The sequence below is a fragment of the Pipistrellus kuhlii genome, unplaced genomic scaffold (assembly GCF_014108245.1).
Source record: "Pipistrellus kuhlii isolate mPipKuh1 unplaced genomic scaffold, mPipKuh1.p scaffold_m20_p_18, whole genome shotgun sequence".
Classification (NCBI taxonomy): domain Eukaryota; kingdom Metazoa; phylum Chordata; class Mammalia; order Chiroptera; family Vespertilionidae; genus Pipistrellus; species Pipistrellus kuhlii.
The window spans coordinates 17,284,855-17,299,839 of NW_023425493.1; the positions used below are offsets into that span (position 1 = coordinate 17,284,855).

A 14,985-nucleotide genomic window follows, 5' to 3' on the forward strand; every position below is an offset into this window, starting at 1 on the left:
CCTAAGATTTTAGTCTTTGACGTTCCCTTCCCTTCCCCACTCTAGTCCTCTCCCATGCTCCTCTCAAGGACATGACAGCACCACGGGGGTTAGTATTTCAGAATCCAGTTTGACAATATAAATGTGTCTGACCTCAGATCTGCCTCGAGGACTAACTAAGCTTCTGTTCCTTTAGTGGTAACACTTGCATTTAATGAAGCTAATTGCTTAGATCAGGCAGTGCATGTATATACAAATATATACATTTATATATACATACACATTCATAAGTATATAGTGTTGATAAAAACCATTAAACTCTTTGGAATACAATACTCATCAGGGGATATATTAGATTTGTTTGTGTGTGTTTTTTCTTAGAGAAACCACTTTAGAGCCCTCTGTCCTCCTATGCAAATCTGAACCTGCTTCTCTCTAGGCCTCTGACTGCCTCCCTGGACTTCCCTTCGCCATCATGCTTGGGACCCCCTTTGCCTCTCCTCTATTAAAGCTCCTATTTCCATGAGTATCAAGTCCTTCTTCCCCATCAACTGCTTCCTCATTTTAGTGACTCGCATTCTCCAGAACTTCTTCAGAAAGAATGTCTGGAAATATTCCTATTTATCTGGAAATATTCCTATTATCCTCGAAAATAATTGCTATTTTGGTGGAGTATAGACTTCTGTCCTGGAAAATGTTTTGCCTTCAGAAAGCTTTAGGGATTTTTCTATTGGTTCCTAATTTTTGGATGTCACTTAGACATCCAAAGCTATCTTAAATCCTAATTATTTGTAGGAAAAATCCATCCGCTTCCCAATCTAATCACCAGAAGCTTTTAGAATATCCCCTTGACCCAGATGCTCTGAAATTCCATGATGATTCAAACTACGTTTTTAAGATACTCTATGTGTTCATGGTATTTATTGCTCCTAAGGGCTGCACAGTATGTCATGAAATACATCCAACCATTCCCTGCCTACTCTCCCAGTCATTGATCCTTAGGCTTCTCCAACTCCCCTCCACCAAAAACAACGCTGGAAAGAGTATCCATGTGCACATCTCAACCACTCTTTTAATCTGGTCATGTGAGTTTACTGCTGCTGGGAACGTTTCTGGTATTTTTCTTTGTTAATTTCTTCTTTTGCATTTTAGGCAACGCTTATTAGTTGAATATCTGACCTATCTTCTGATTTCTTATTTTCATTCAATTTTTTAAAAATATATTTTATTGATTTTTTTAACAGAGAGAAAGGGAGAGAGATAGAGAGCTAGAAACATCGATGAGAGAGAAACATGGACTAGCTGCCTCCTGCACACCTCCCACCGGGGATGTGCCCGCAATCAAGGTACATGCCCTTGACCGGAATCGAACTCGGGACCCTTCAGTCCACAGGCCGACGCTCTACCACTGAGCCAAACCGGCTTTGGCTCATTCAATTTTTATATGATTACATCACTTTTATATTCCAACTTTTAAACTTACCTTTATATTTACTGCCTTTTTATTACACATTTTTACACAAATTCATTTTACATTAATGTAAATTTTACATTAATACCCAAGAACTCTCCTTAACTGCTAAATGTTTTCTCTTTATAGCAATCTATTACTTTATGGATAAAATTCTCATCTATTTCTGCTGATATCAATTATACTTCTCAAAAGTTATTTTCTATCCCCTGTATTATTCATAGTCCCTCAAGTTTCTTTTTTCCTATCTATTATTTTGTTTTTGTCCTTTGTGTGAGACATTTTCTTCGAATGACAATGATCTCTTGCTGTGTGTTTATATTCACAAGCAAGGCACAAAAGGCTTGCTGGAACGCTGACTGCATGGTTGGGACTTGTAGAATGGAGACTATAGCACCCTTATCCCCCACCAAAGACAAACAAAAGATGGAAAAGGGGCCTATGCGTATCTAATTAAGGCAAGAATCTTGAGATGAGGCGATCATCCTGCTGACCAGGTAACCTTAAATCCAATGACAAGTGTCCTCATAGAAGAGAGGTAGACAGAAGAGAAGGCACAGACCCTCCTGGCAACACAGATATTTTAAAAGCATAGAGGTTAGTGAAAACAAGAAGGAAACAGTGTGATATATGCTTTATGCAAATAGAACTACACAAGACAGTTCATAAAAATGTATTCAAATAAAGTAGAGATTAAATATATTCTAAGGGCAGTTTGTGTGGCAGGAAGATGGGAGATCGATATGGAGATAAGCCTTTGACCACAGATACAGATACAGATACAGCCACAAGCCAAAGAATGCTGCAGTCGCCAGAGGCTAGAAGGAAAAGAATGCTCCCTTAGAGCTTTCGGGGGAAATATGACCCTGCTTGAGTTTGGACCTCTAGCCTCCAGAACGTTAAGGAATTAATTTCTCTCATAGTGTAAGCCACCGAGTTTGTGGTCATCTGTTTCGGCAGCCATATCGTGGGCCTTGCTGAGGTGATAGGTAGAAAAACATTTCTCTGGTCACCCTCAATTATCTGTATACGTAGGTCTTTCTTCAAGCTTAACAGTTTCCCACAAAGAAAATGAATTCCCCACCGATGCTCTGAGCTCCTGCCAGATGGCTCCAGTTCTGAGAATCACATAGTCAGGGAGGCTGGAGGACTGAAACTCAACTTGTGGACTTTCATTTAAACCCTCCTGCTCTCGCCACAACACATCATCTCCCCTCTCAGATGGGATCATTCCCAGCTTCTCCCGTTCAGTCTCTATGGGGAGTAAGACTTCTTTGTCTAGGGCGAAGGCTGGGTGTGGCAAACCACTGTCAGCATTGTGTGAGGGGAGAGACCTAGGATGCTGGGGAGAGGACTGCCAAGTATTCCTTACAAGGACCTTTGACCAGACCTCTTATTTTTAGCACCACCCAGACTCCAGCTCTCAGACATCCCTAGTGCCTCTAATTCCCAGGGCCCTGTAGAGTTACAAAGCAATCATTTGGCTTCATTAATTGGCATTCCTCATGCAAGAAATTTATACCTCAGCTTTCCCACCACTGGATCAGTTGCCCTTTACTCTCTATCTTCAAAAATGGTTGACATCTCTCATCTGTTGTCATTTTTTCCTGTTCTTTTTGTCACAGTGTCTGTCTTAAATTTTACTTCCTGTGTTAGTGGTTACAAGAGATGATCAAATAGTTCAATCTGCCATGTTTAAACAGATCCATCACCTTATATTATTTTTCATTTGACAAACTTATGCCACTCGGACAAGTACACTTTTTAGAAAAGTGTAAGACCGCTAAAATCTATTGTGATGTTATCCTTCCTATTTTATACCTTTCATTTCCCTAAGTGAGATTTCCACTCTGATTAAGTTTGGTTACATTATTTCTTCACTTTCCATGACAAGTCCCCTTTCTTCATTTTTGGTTATGATATGGTGTTCCCATTCCTAGAATTTTTATGCCCATATTTTCTCTTATCTTATTGCATTATGTAGGCACAGAATCAGCCCAAACTGATCTTGTCTTGTTTCTAGCAAGACCCGGAACCAAAATTTAAACCTTGGCTACACCACTTCGAGAAACACTTGTAAGCCCTTCACGGTTCCCCACCAAGCAATCAAAGGACCAGGACCTGACAAAACCAGACCAACCAGTACACTTACAGAAGAGAAGGGTCAGCTGTCCAGGAATATCTGGCGCTGAAACCCCTTAAATCTTGCTCCAAACCTCCAACTGGGGAGACAGATTTGGAGCCTTGTCTCCTGTTTCCTTCCCAGTCGACCTTGTAATAACAGCTTTTACTTTTATTCAAAAGCTGGGGTCATAGCATTGAGCTTCTATGCACATCAGGCAGCAAGCCCTTTCTTGGTAACACGTTTTATATTCCAAACGAAATCCTGACACTTCACAAAACCATCTCTGATTACATCAGACGATATAGATTTGTCCCCTCCCCCAAACAAATGACCTGCCTGGTATACTAGTCAGCAAAAGAACTCCCATTCCCTAACAGTTTTACGTAATTGTGTTGCCCTCTCCCCAAAACACAAGGTCCTTAAAAGTAGGAACCAGGCCTAATACTTCACATGCTTCTCACAATGCTTCCCATGGCATTGGACACCGAGTACTGGATGATTGATGTGCTCTAATCCAAGCCTCAAATATGGTCTGATGTCCAATACACGATAAAGAATCTTTTGAGGGTAGAGCCTGTATCTTATTCAACTTTATATCCCTAACAACCAGCAAGAGTTTGACATAGACTGCTGAGCGACTAAATGAAAGGATGGATGGATAAATGAACTCTCAGTAGGTACTGTCTTCAATGTTGTACCTGATCTAAGGATTTTCTTACTTCCTAAGAATAATAAAGACGACTAGAAAGATAATTCACTACTGCATTCCCAACATCAGGATCACCACTCAGCACACAGGGGCTGCTCGGTAAATGTCTTCTAAAAGAAGCTTCAAAAAAATGAACCTGCCCTGAGTCAGGAGCGGTGGTTTATGGTTAGAAAGAGGTTAAAAGGAACATGTGGCTTACCCGGAAAGCACTCCCAGGACTAGGTTGAGAACAAAGAAGGATCCAATGATGATGAGGGGGATGAAGTACAGCCAATTCCAGGTGGCTCCTAAGGCATCATTGGTCTGAAAGAAAGAAACATGGTTCCTTAATAACTCATCCAAACCATGTGCCAGCTGAAGGCCTCTGTGCTTGCAGCTGCCCACATAGGATAATGTAATAAGCACAGTGCAAGGCAGTTAGACACTGCCTTGCTCCACTCCCAATCTGGTGTTACTGTGGGTTAACGCACTCTCCCATATGCGTAGAGAAGGACATTGCATCAGCCTCATGTCACATCCCGAGTTGCAATAGTCTTAACACCCTCACTTAACAGATGAGAGAACAGAACGCAGAAAGATCAACCACTTTTCCAAGATCACGTACTCGCTAGCTTCATAGTGTTTGATGCTAAGGCTTCTTAGTTTCTGCTTTCTGAATTGGACCAATGCTCAAAATGACTGGGGCATGCTGTGTCCATCCCTCTATTCCATAGATGCTAGCCAAGGCCTTGACATAGGAAGATATGAGGGCCATCCACATCCTGCTCAGCCCTTGACCTGACCTGACCTCTGGCTCTCTGGACTGTGGCTTGCTTTCTTCCATCATAATCCCATACTGAAAAGCTGGGCCAGGCCTGGCCCCAGCAAGGCTCTGGACAAAACAATGAATAAATCTAGATTTGCAAAGTGATCCCTTGCTCTCTTTTGAATGCTAACACACAGTGACCTGAAAAATGCATGATATTCTAGATTCCTTATCTTTAAATTCTTTATTGTTGAAAGTATTACATATGCCTCCTCTTTCCCTCTACTGACCTCTCCCCACCCACTCTCATCCTTGATATTCTAGACTAGGGGTGTCGAACTCAATCAGAGAAGGGGCCAAAATCTAAAATCCAGCCTAAATCGCGGGCCGAATGGTTTACTGAACAGTCATAAACTGTCATTGTGATGGAAACGCAGCGGAGTACAGTGATGACAGCGCATTGCAAGGCCTGGAGGGACGGATTTGGCCCGCGGGCCTTGTGTTTGACACATGTGTTCTAGACTCTTATACTGCAAGGTAAAGGCAAGGCCCTTGAATGGTGGGGGCTGAGGGAGCTTTACGCCACACAATTTAGCCAGCAGAAGCAACTCTTGCCAGGACAACTTAGTAGGAGTTTGGGAGCATTTTGAAAAGCCCTCTCTAACACTTGAGCCTCTCAACTAAGCTTTGCCTTGATTCTTCCTCCCCATGATATCAACCCCAAATCTTTTAAATAGTCTCCTTGAATTGCATCTTACATAGGCAGGGCTTTGAAATTCCCTCCAAATTGTTAATACTTGATTGAAACTCAATTTCTGGAAAGATATTTTATCCCCAATTCACTGGAGAAAAAAGGCATCCAAGTCAAATGCCGTGCCTCAAATTCACAGGCTCAATTAACGAAACGAAGCTCTGAACTTGGTATTTCTATGGCAAAGTCTTTGTCTCTGTGATGTACATTCCACTAAGCTTTGCGAACATATTTTGATTCCTTAAAAACATGCTTCCTATGGACTTGTATGACATGCCACCTTATTTTTTACCCCAAGTTATCTCATTTTATTTCTGCCTCCCAGTCAAGTATGTCAGTCCATAGATTATAGCCTCCCACTGGTTATTATGGCAGCCATCACCGTACAGTAAATTTTCCTATTAAAATGAGCTTTTGAGGCAATCTCTTTCACCAAACTTGTACCTTTTGTTGTGCCCCTACACTGTTCAGTGAGAGATGAGTGCTAATGAAGCAAAATAAAAGTTGAAAACAAACACTTTATGGGACAAAGGCTGGGACTTGCTAATTCCAGTGCATAAGAGGTAATTCTTTGGGTCGGCCAGGCCTGCCCAGTGTAGTGTAAACAGGGAAGACGTGGGCCAGACCTCCGAGAAAACTGCCCCTGATTCAAACATGAAGAACTAGATGCCAAGGGACTCAAGGGCTTTTAATAGACCTAAGATAGTGGTCGGCAAACCCATTAGTTAACAGAGCCAAATATCAACAGTACAAAGATTGACATTTCTTTTGAGAGCCAAACTTTTTAAACTTAAACTCCTTCTAACGCCATTTCTTCAAAATAGACTTGCCCAGGCTGTGGTATTTTGTAGAAGAGCCACCCTCAAGGGGCCAAAGAGCCACATGTCGTTTGCGAGCCACAGTTTGCCAACCAAGGACCTAGGAAACCATTTTCTCTCCGAGATGGTTGAGACATGGGCCTTCCTGTGAGCTGCAGGATGGATCGAACTATCTTAGTCCAGCTAGCTCTGTCTTTATTCATGGTTATAAAGGCAATACTTTGTAGAACTGAATAGCTAGGATGGTTCACCAATGATACTCAGACCAACGAGTATGTTTGATTTTTTAATATGTTTTATTGATTTTAGAGAGAGAGGAAAGGAGAGAGACAAAAATAAATATTGACAAGAGAGAAACATCAATTGGCTGCCTCTTGCATGCCCCCTACTGGGGATGGAGCCCAATACCCAGGCATGTGCCCTGACTGGGAATCAAACAGGTGACCTCTTGGTTCATGGGTCAATGCTCAACCACTGAGCCACACTGGCAGAAAAAAAAAACAGGTTTCATTCACTCTATGGCACATGTGTCAAACACAAGGCCCGCGGGCCAAATCCGTCCCGCCAGGCCTTGCAATGTGGCCCGCACCGCACTGTCATCACTGCACTCTGCTGCGTTTCCATCACAATGAAAGTTTATGACTGTTCAGTAAACCATTCGGCCCGCGATTTAGGCTGGATTTTAGATTTTGGCCCCTTCTCTGATTGAGTTCGACACCCCTACTCTATGGCTTAACCAGTACCCCTCAGCACTCTATATCAGCAAGGACCGAGTCTGCTCCCGGCATCCAGATCAGAGTTCAGTTGCCAATAAACATTAGTGTCAGCGATGACATTGTGACCTTTAAGATGTCTTTGGGCCCAGGAGTGAATGAGCTATATTGTGAAGAGAGCTCAAGCAATTCCAGTTGGGTGACTATTTGCCAGAGATGCTGTAGAGCAAGCATGTCAAACTCGCAGCCCATGGGCCACATGCCTCATTTATTTGGCCCGGGTTAGCCTTTGAGTTTGCCATGCTTGCTATAGAGTGTTCCCCAAATTGTGTAGTTGTTGCCTGAGGTCAGTAGGCTATTCATGTGTTCTATGGAAAATGGGCTTCTATAACCAAAGAAACCTGAGAAACACAGCAAATTATATTTCTCTCAGAGCCTGTGGGAAGACCCACACACCAAAAAGGAGCATTAACTTTGTTTATTCTATCATTTTATACAATACATTTCCTTGATTATAAAACCCCCTTTCTCAAGGAAAATCTACTATCAGGAAGTAGAGCCTGTGAAATGCAGGGGTAAAAGGACACCCCTCCCATGCCGAGTCTGGAACCTGCTTCCTAATTCTTCTAGAAACAGTGTCTTTTTATTCAGTGTTTTGTGAGAATGTTTTGGTTTTGCTATAACATACACTAAGGCAACAGCCTTGACTGTCTGCTCATTTCTGTACCTGGCACCTAACAAAGTGTTTGGCACATATAGTTGCTCAATTAATCAATAAACAACCATGATTTGAATAAGATGATGCTTATGTTTGAAATATACACCAAAAAATCATTCTGATATCCCCCTCTCCATCTGTGCAGCTATGGTACTGGGATATGCCTGTTGGATGAACAAGAGAGGAAGAAGGCAAGATGGGGAGGAAAAGAAAATCTGGGAGGACCCCAGCACCAGCGGCATGACGCCCGGGAGGGGGTTAGAGATGACTGACAGCTTAAAAGGTTCTTCTGGAGAAAACAGCTTGACAGCCCAGAGATTACTCACAAACTCTTTTAACAGACTTGCCACCCCCTCTCTACACCTTTCTTCTCTCCCTCCCCTCTTTCCTCCCCAGGGGGCCTCACCCTCACATCACCTTGCCTGTCAGTGGATCAATGACACATCCAGGCCCTGTGCTCAAGGTCACATGCCTCCGCACGAGGGGGTAAGCAGAGGACTTCACGCTTCCCTCCTCCAAAAAGGTGAGGCTCTTTCTGGTGCTAATTAGAGCTTCAATCTCCTTCTGATTCATCATTATTAAAACAAGCATAAAATTGTCCAGTGTAGGAGAGATGACTACTGAAATGTCTTCTGAGATTCAACAAGAACGAAACAGACAACTCGCAAGGCAGCAAGTGCCCCGGTACCACGTGAGGTAGAGTCAGGGCCGCCAAGCAGAAAAACGTTGACAGCTGTGGCTATTCTCTCTGGGGCATGCATGTCTGTACCCCAAAGAGGGTGGGAGAATTTCTCCCTCTCCTTCCTTCTCCACAGTGTCCCATGCCGCCACCCTCTGTTTCTGTGACTCTGACAAGAGGCTGGGGTGCAGGATCACCACACTTTATTTCCCCTCAGGACTCACTCTTCCTTCAGAAACAGGGGACAGCGGCGCTGAGGTCTCTGACTGAGCAAGGTCCTGGGGAAGGAGACCCACAGCTTTCCAAAGGTATCCTGCACGATTCTGGCCCCAGGAGTGTCTCGCAGTGAACCTTTCCCAATCTCTACTGTGGAGCACCAGAAAAGAAAGCTACACAGAGGGCCAGCCACCTCCTTCCTGCCCTCACAGAGCACCTGCTGAGTGCCAGCCATCACAAAAGCATGCTACGTGCTATGCCTTGTGAGCAATGTCCTTATCATAGAAGCTGATTCCCCTCCCACCCAGCCCAGCCCAGAACAGCCCCCAGACTGGCAGGCCGGCTGCTTCCCACCACCTCACCTGCCGGTCCCTGAATGACACACACATGCACATGCACATGTGCACGTGACGGAGTGGTGACAGACAGAGAAGGCAGTTGTGGGGGGCAGCCCACCTGCACAGGCGTGCTCAATGGGTCCCAGTCCTGCCCCAGAGGGAACGTGCTCCCCTGGGAAGCTGCCTGGCTGGGGGTGGTGAGCGCACCCACTCCCTGTATAAACAGGTGCACAATGCAATTATCACATTAATCTCGGGGGACTGGGGGAGCTGGAAGAAGGTTGGGGAGCAGGATGGAAGAGGAAGAGAGGGAGAGAGGGATGGCGACAGCATCAGGAAAGGGTCCCAGGTTCTCGGGTCTGAGGCTGCACCAGCAGGACTCTACGAGGCTGACTGAATTGGGACTGAAATTAGGATACTGATTCCAGGGTCCCCTTTTTTAAAAAAAAAGAAAAAGGGTTTCTGGGGTACACCTGTTCCCCAGACTGAAGGCAGCACCTGCTGGAAAGCCCTGGACAGAGTGACAGCGGGGTTCTCAGTCTGGGCTGGAGAGCTCTTCATTGTGGGTCTGCCCTGTGGATGCATTAGCAGCATCCTTGGCCTCTACCCAGTAAAAGCCAGTAGCATGCCCACCTCCTGTTGTGACAACCAGAAGTATCTCCAGAATCTCCAAAGTCCTGGGGCTGGGGAGGTGGGTGGGAAACAGAAACTGGCCTCTGGCTCCACCTCAAAGAGAGATCTCTGGGATTCCAAACCCACTCAGGTTCAGGGATGGCTGCCAAAGAGGCCAGGCCATATGTTTTAGCAAACACAACTGTGCAAGGCCTCTGCCAGCCACCACAGAGAGAATACAGAGAGGGCAAAGGGCTGGGGGCACAGAGGCCAAAGATAGATTCAATTGCTGAATCTCTTCCCTAAGGGCAACACGCACGGGCACCTGCTTCCCTGTGGCCCCCACATCATTTCAGCTCCCAGTGCGACAGCTCCTTTCCCACCCAAGGGACGTGGAGTCTGTGGCTCAGAGCAGAACGCCACATTGTCCTCAACAAATCTGTGGACTACCCAGTGTGTGGCAGATACTCTTTTAGGCATTGGAGATAAAGGAAAAGCAAATTGTTTCAGGTCATGGCCCGTGGAAAACAGTATCGTGATAGGATCCACATTAAAGAGACGAGCACACAAATATTTACAAAACTAAGCTGGTGAGTGTGCTGATGTGCAGCTGTGTCTGATCACACCCACGTGGTCAAGAAAGCATTTGTGAGGCTTTAGAGAAAGGAGTCTCATGAGACTCTAAGAAACTACCTTCACAGAGACAGCAGAGGCCAGAAATGGAGAGAACAGGCTTATATGGAGGTGAAAGTGGAGGAAAAGGTTAAGTTTAAGAAGTGTCAAGAGGTGGGGGGCATAGAAGAAGGAAAAAAAGGAGGGGAGGGCTTTTGGAATGAACTCCACCAGACCCGTGTGGATGTTCTACTGAACCAAATGCCCCCGGGCTACCTGCAAGCCCCTTCCTAGGTACTATCTACCATCAGCAAATGGGACCTCATCCAGACTTAGGTCAGCCTAATCAAGAAATCTCGCCTGTACATCTACCTCCCTGTGTAACCGAGTCATCCACGTTCCCTCTTTGTTCAGGACTCCCATTCAGAACAGCCCTTCCTCTCCTCCCTCTTGCACCTTCCCTGTCCAGCACTCACCCCCTGAGGCAAACTCTGGGCTGTACCTGCTCAGGTCCCCTTTCCCAGTAGGTGCGCCCAAACCCTAGCATCGTGGTCAGCAAACTGGCTCGTGAGCCACATGCAGCTCTTTGGTCCCTTGAGTGTGGCTCTTCCACAAAATACCAGAGCCTGGGAGAGTCTATTTTGAAAAAGTGGCTTTAGAAGAAGCTAAAGTTTTAAAAAAAAATTGGCTCTCAAAAGAAATTTCAATCGTTGTACTGTCGATATTTGGCTCTGTTGGCTAATGAGTTTGCTGACCACTGCCCTAGCAGTAATGTGTGTTAGCTAAGGGCTCACCTGCACATGATCATGAGTGTATGCCAGCCTAAGGGAGGGAGACCTGTCCCAACAACTAATCGATGCGGGGCTATTAAAGGCCCAGCCCCTTTGCCTCTGAGTGGGACAGCCTCTGGGGTATAATCCACACTCTGGAGCTATCAATGGGATCAGGTTGGAGGTTACAAAGATGGAAACGAAACTTCGCCTAGTATCCTTACAAGTCCCTCTTAATTTCTCAATAAATCATTGCCACAAGAATCTCTGCCCCCAAATCAATTTGTCAGAAATCTGACTTAAGGCATGGCATCCCTGTCTCATCAGGGTTTTGACCAACCTTTGATGCTTTGACGGCAGCTGACACCCAGCCCCTGCATCACACAGTTGGATGGTATTTCCAAGGGCATAGCCACTTGAACTCCTCTGCCCACACCCAGGTTTTAGGAAGGGGATATAATGTACGGTGCACCACACAACACTGGGCAAGTAATGGCCTGTGGAACACCCAACCTGGCTCCCAGCACACCAGGCAGTCTAGCCATGATCTTGGAAGGTGAAGAGAACACACTATACAACCCGTCACTTGGTGGAACAGGAAACTGAGGCCCAACCAGGGAAAGTGACCTGGAGCAGACCTGAGTCCACTTCTGGAGAACCCGGGACTCTTCAAAACAATCCTCCTAGACTATTACCAGCTTCTAGGGGAGAACAAAAACAAACAGGAAAGCCGGCGCTAGGATGTGGCAGCCAGAAAATGAGAGCTGTTTTCCCAGCCCTCCAGCAAGAAAGAGGGTGAAGAAGCCATGGAGAGAAAATAGAGTGGAACTCAGCCACCTGCTGCCACCCAGCAAGAAGCTGAACCCGGCAGTCCTGAGGCAGAGCATTTCATCATGTCTCAGATCCCCGAGTGTGTGTAATAGACCCGCTAAGTCTCCCCACACAAACAAGCTTCACCAGGGGAGATAAGTAATCAGGAATCAGGGCCCTCCACACCTTCTGCAGAAAAGTTGCTTGTTCCCAGACTTGATGGCCAGCAGCTGCCTATTCCCTGACATCAGTGACTGTCACTGAGGAGGCATCAGTGTCTTCATCCAGATGCAAAAGCACCTCCAGGGCTAACTTCCTGTGGAACATTTCACCATCAATTACCGCACTCCCTCCCGCTCCCCCCGCCCTCTTTGCAGTGGGAAAAGAGAGCAGAACCAGTGTGACAAAGAAGAGAGCCAGGGGAAGATGGCTCTCCCACCCTTGTCCACAGGCAGCAGTCTGATTCTCATGAGACCACGGCAGGAGCTCCAGGCCAGGAGCTCAGCTCAGAATCAGAGGCAAGCACTGCCCCATCCCAGTCGTCGGCGGTGATCTCCACGGGTGCTGGGCACAGATGTAACTGAAGACCTATCTACACTCCTGGCAAGATGACTCAAGAGCAAATATCAAACAGAGAGGGTAGGCAGAGCCACAGGGAACCAGAAAGGTCACCATGACCATGTCCACATAAGCCAGTGCCTCAAAACCCACAGGAGTCAGGGTCCTGCTGTGCTCAGGATTGCTTTGGTTAAATCCTACCAAGTCCAAGGTCATCGTTATGCATGTTCATCCTCCTGCCCCCCTTTCTGAGCTCTGGCCCAACATGGAGATAAGAGCTCCCTTCAAAAGTCTTGTACCTGCTGAAGCTGGGTTTGGGTCACAGAGACTCGATATTCTGTCCTCTCTACATTTGTGTATGCCTGAGCATTTTTGCTAATGAAATATTCAAAAAGTTCACTAAGAATAGTTTGTTTATATAGTTCAGGATCTTGTATGAATTTTAAGAGAAAATCCTTTTTTAGTCAAAATAGTGAAAAATGTTAACAGTGATAACGGGGTCGGGGAGTGTTTGAAATATGTGATTACCATTTTTTTTATATATACTTTTCTGTATTTTGCAACTTTTCTGCAGGAATTGTTTTTTGTTCATTTGTTTTTTATGGTCAGAGAACAAAAAAAATTAGAAAAAAAAATCAAAGACCAGGTCCCTGCCCTTCAACTGCAGCCAGGATGCTGAGGAGGCAGCGATTCCTGGGGCCACTGGGAAGCCAGGACAGATGACCTACAGCGAACCATCCAGGCCGGGAGGCTGCTCTGTTTTGGGGAATGGCAAGTGCATTGCTCTGACACCACCATAAATGCAGGTTGGCTAAAGTAGATGACTTAAAGAGGAAGTTAAAGAGGATGCATCCTATGATGATTGGCTAAAACACTCTCTGCCCATTCATAGGGCTTGCTGATGAGAGACTTGACATACTCTTTCAAGAAAGTCAGTCACCAGAAGAGCTCAAAGAATTACAGGTGAGAAGACCCTTCCTTTGAGAACCAGGGACAAAGGATACATGAGGCTGACAGACCCTCTACACCAGGAGAGCTTTGTGTAGAGTTTGTTATATTCGAGAAAAACTGCCTATGAGACTAGGGCAACAAGTCTTCAACCAGTGCCTAACTCCACCCTATCCCATGGTCCTCACAGACTAATCATTCTAGTTATCATCATCTACGGCTTCTCCATTGGTCCCTGCCCTTTCCAGAAAACCAATCACTATTTTCCAGTCAGTCTAATATGACTATTCTAACCTTCCTCATCTTGTAGATTACAGAGCCAGAAGAAATGCACAAAACCTTCATTTTACAGATGAAGAACTGAGGACGGAAGCCAAGTGATTGTGGAAAAGTATTCTACTAGCTGCCTTCAGAAACAGAACTAGCATGCAGGACTCCTGGCCCCCAGTCCACTCTGCACAGCCCCTCTATTCTATACCACTATTCCACACTTAGAGTACTAGATTGTAGATAATTAGTCTAACCTCATGATCTCATTTGGAAGCTACCTCAAGTTGGAGACCTATTTTAATGAAGTCACTCACTTCTTCTAAGGTTCAGAGCATGGAGCTCAGACCTGTAAACTGCCCTGAAAACTGCCATCTGACTTAAGAAAGGAGGAAGGCTAGAAGTGTCATGGAAGGTTTCCTGGGTTGTACCTCCACCTGGACTTGAAGTAGGAGGAGGGTTTAGATTGCCCAATCAAGAGAGAAAGAGTCCAAGGAGAAGGAATGATGAGACCACAGAGATTTGCTGTCAGCAGAAGTAAGGCAAGACAATGAGGAGCACCACCTGAATAGGGGCCTAAATGTCTGTTTGGACTTGTTCACTCTCCATGAGCTCGTCCCTCTTCCCTGTGTATCCCCCTCCCTCTGCCAAACTGTGAGCTCTCTCCTACTGGAAAACACTGCTCAGCTCTGCAAGGCTTCCCCTAAGCACAGCACTTTACTCCACTTGGAATTCCCTGGCACTCAGGCTCACCCCACAGCAGCATACACATCCATTCAAAACTCTGAGTGTACATTCTACTCAAGATGAATAAGAAAGGAAAGCAATCCTCAAGAGCCTTGGCATCTATAAGACAAAATTATGAGTATAAATACCTATCGTAAAAAATGGAACATTAAAAAAATGGAACATTAAGTGCTGCACTTGAGTTTTTATTTATGCTTATTTATACACTTCCTTTATAGGTCTTCTGTCTCTCACATATTGGTCTTACCTTCCCATTAGAGTTGAATGTTTCTCAAAGACAGAATTGCATATTTTATTTCTGTTCACTCTAGTAATGCCTGGAGGAGCTCCAGGTCAGTTAGCTTCATTTATTTTGTGGCCACAAGGAGCACACTTATTCCTTAGAATGGCTTGAAAGCA

The 14,985-nt window shown here is 45.4% G+C and overlaps 1 protein-coding gene across 9 annotated transcripts in view; it reads right to left on the reverse strand.

Annotated features, from left to right (window-relative positions):
- Positions 1-14,985, reverse strand: part of CACNA1E (calcium voltage-gated channel subunit alpha1 E) — a 371,824-nt gene that overhangs the window by 120,817 nt on the left and 236,022 nt on the right. For all 9 annotated transcript variants that reach the window (XR_004988714.2, XM_036442246.2, XM_045583159.1 and 6 more), the window contains exon 9: positions 4,484-4,587. Coding sequence is in view for 8 of the 9 variants with exons in the window: in XM_036442246.2 (XP_036298139.1) it covers positions 4,484-4,587 (104 nt within the window). In the remaining variant the exon portion in view is untranslated. The remainder of the gene's footprint in view (positions 1-4,483; positions 4,588-14,985) is intronic.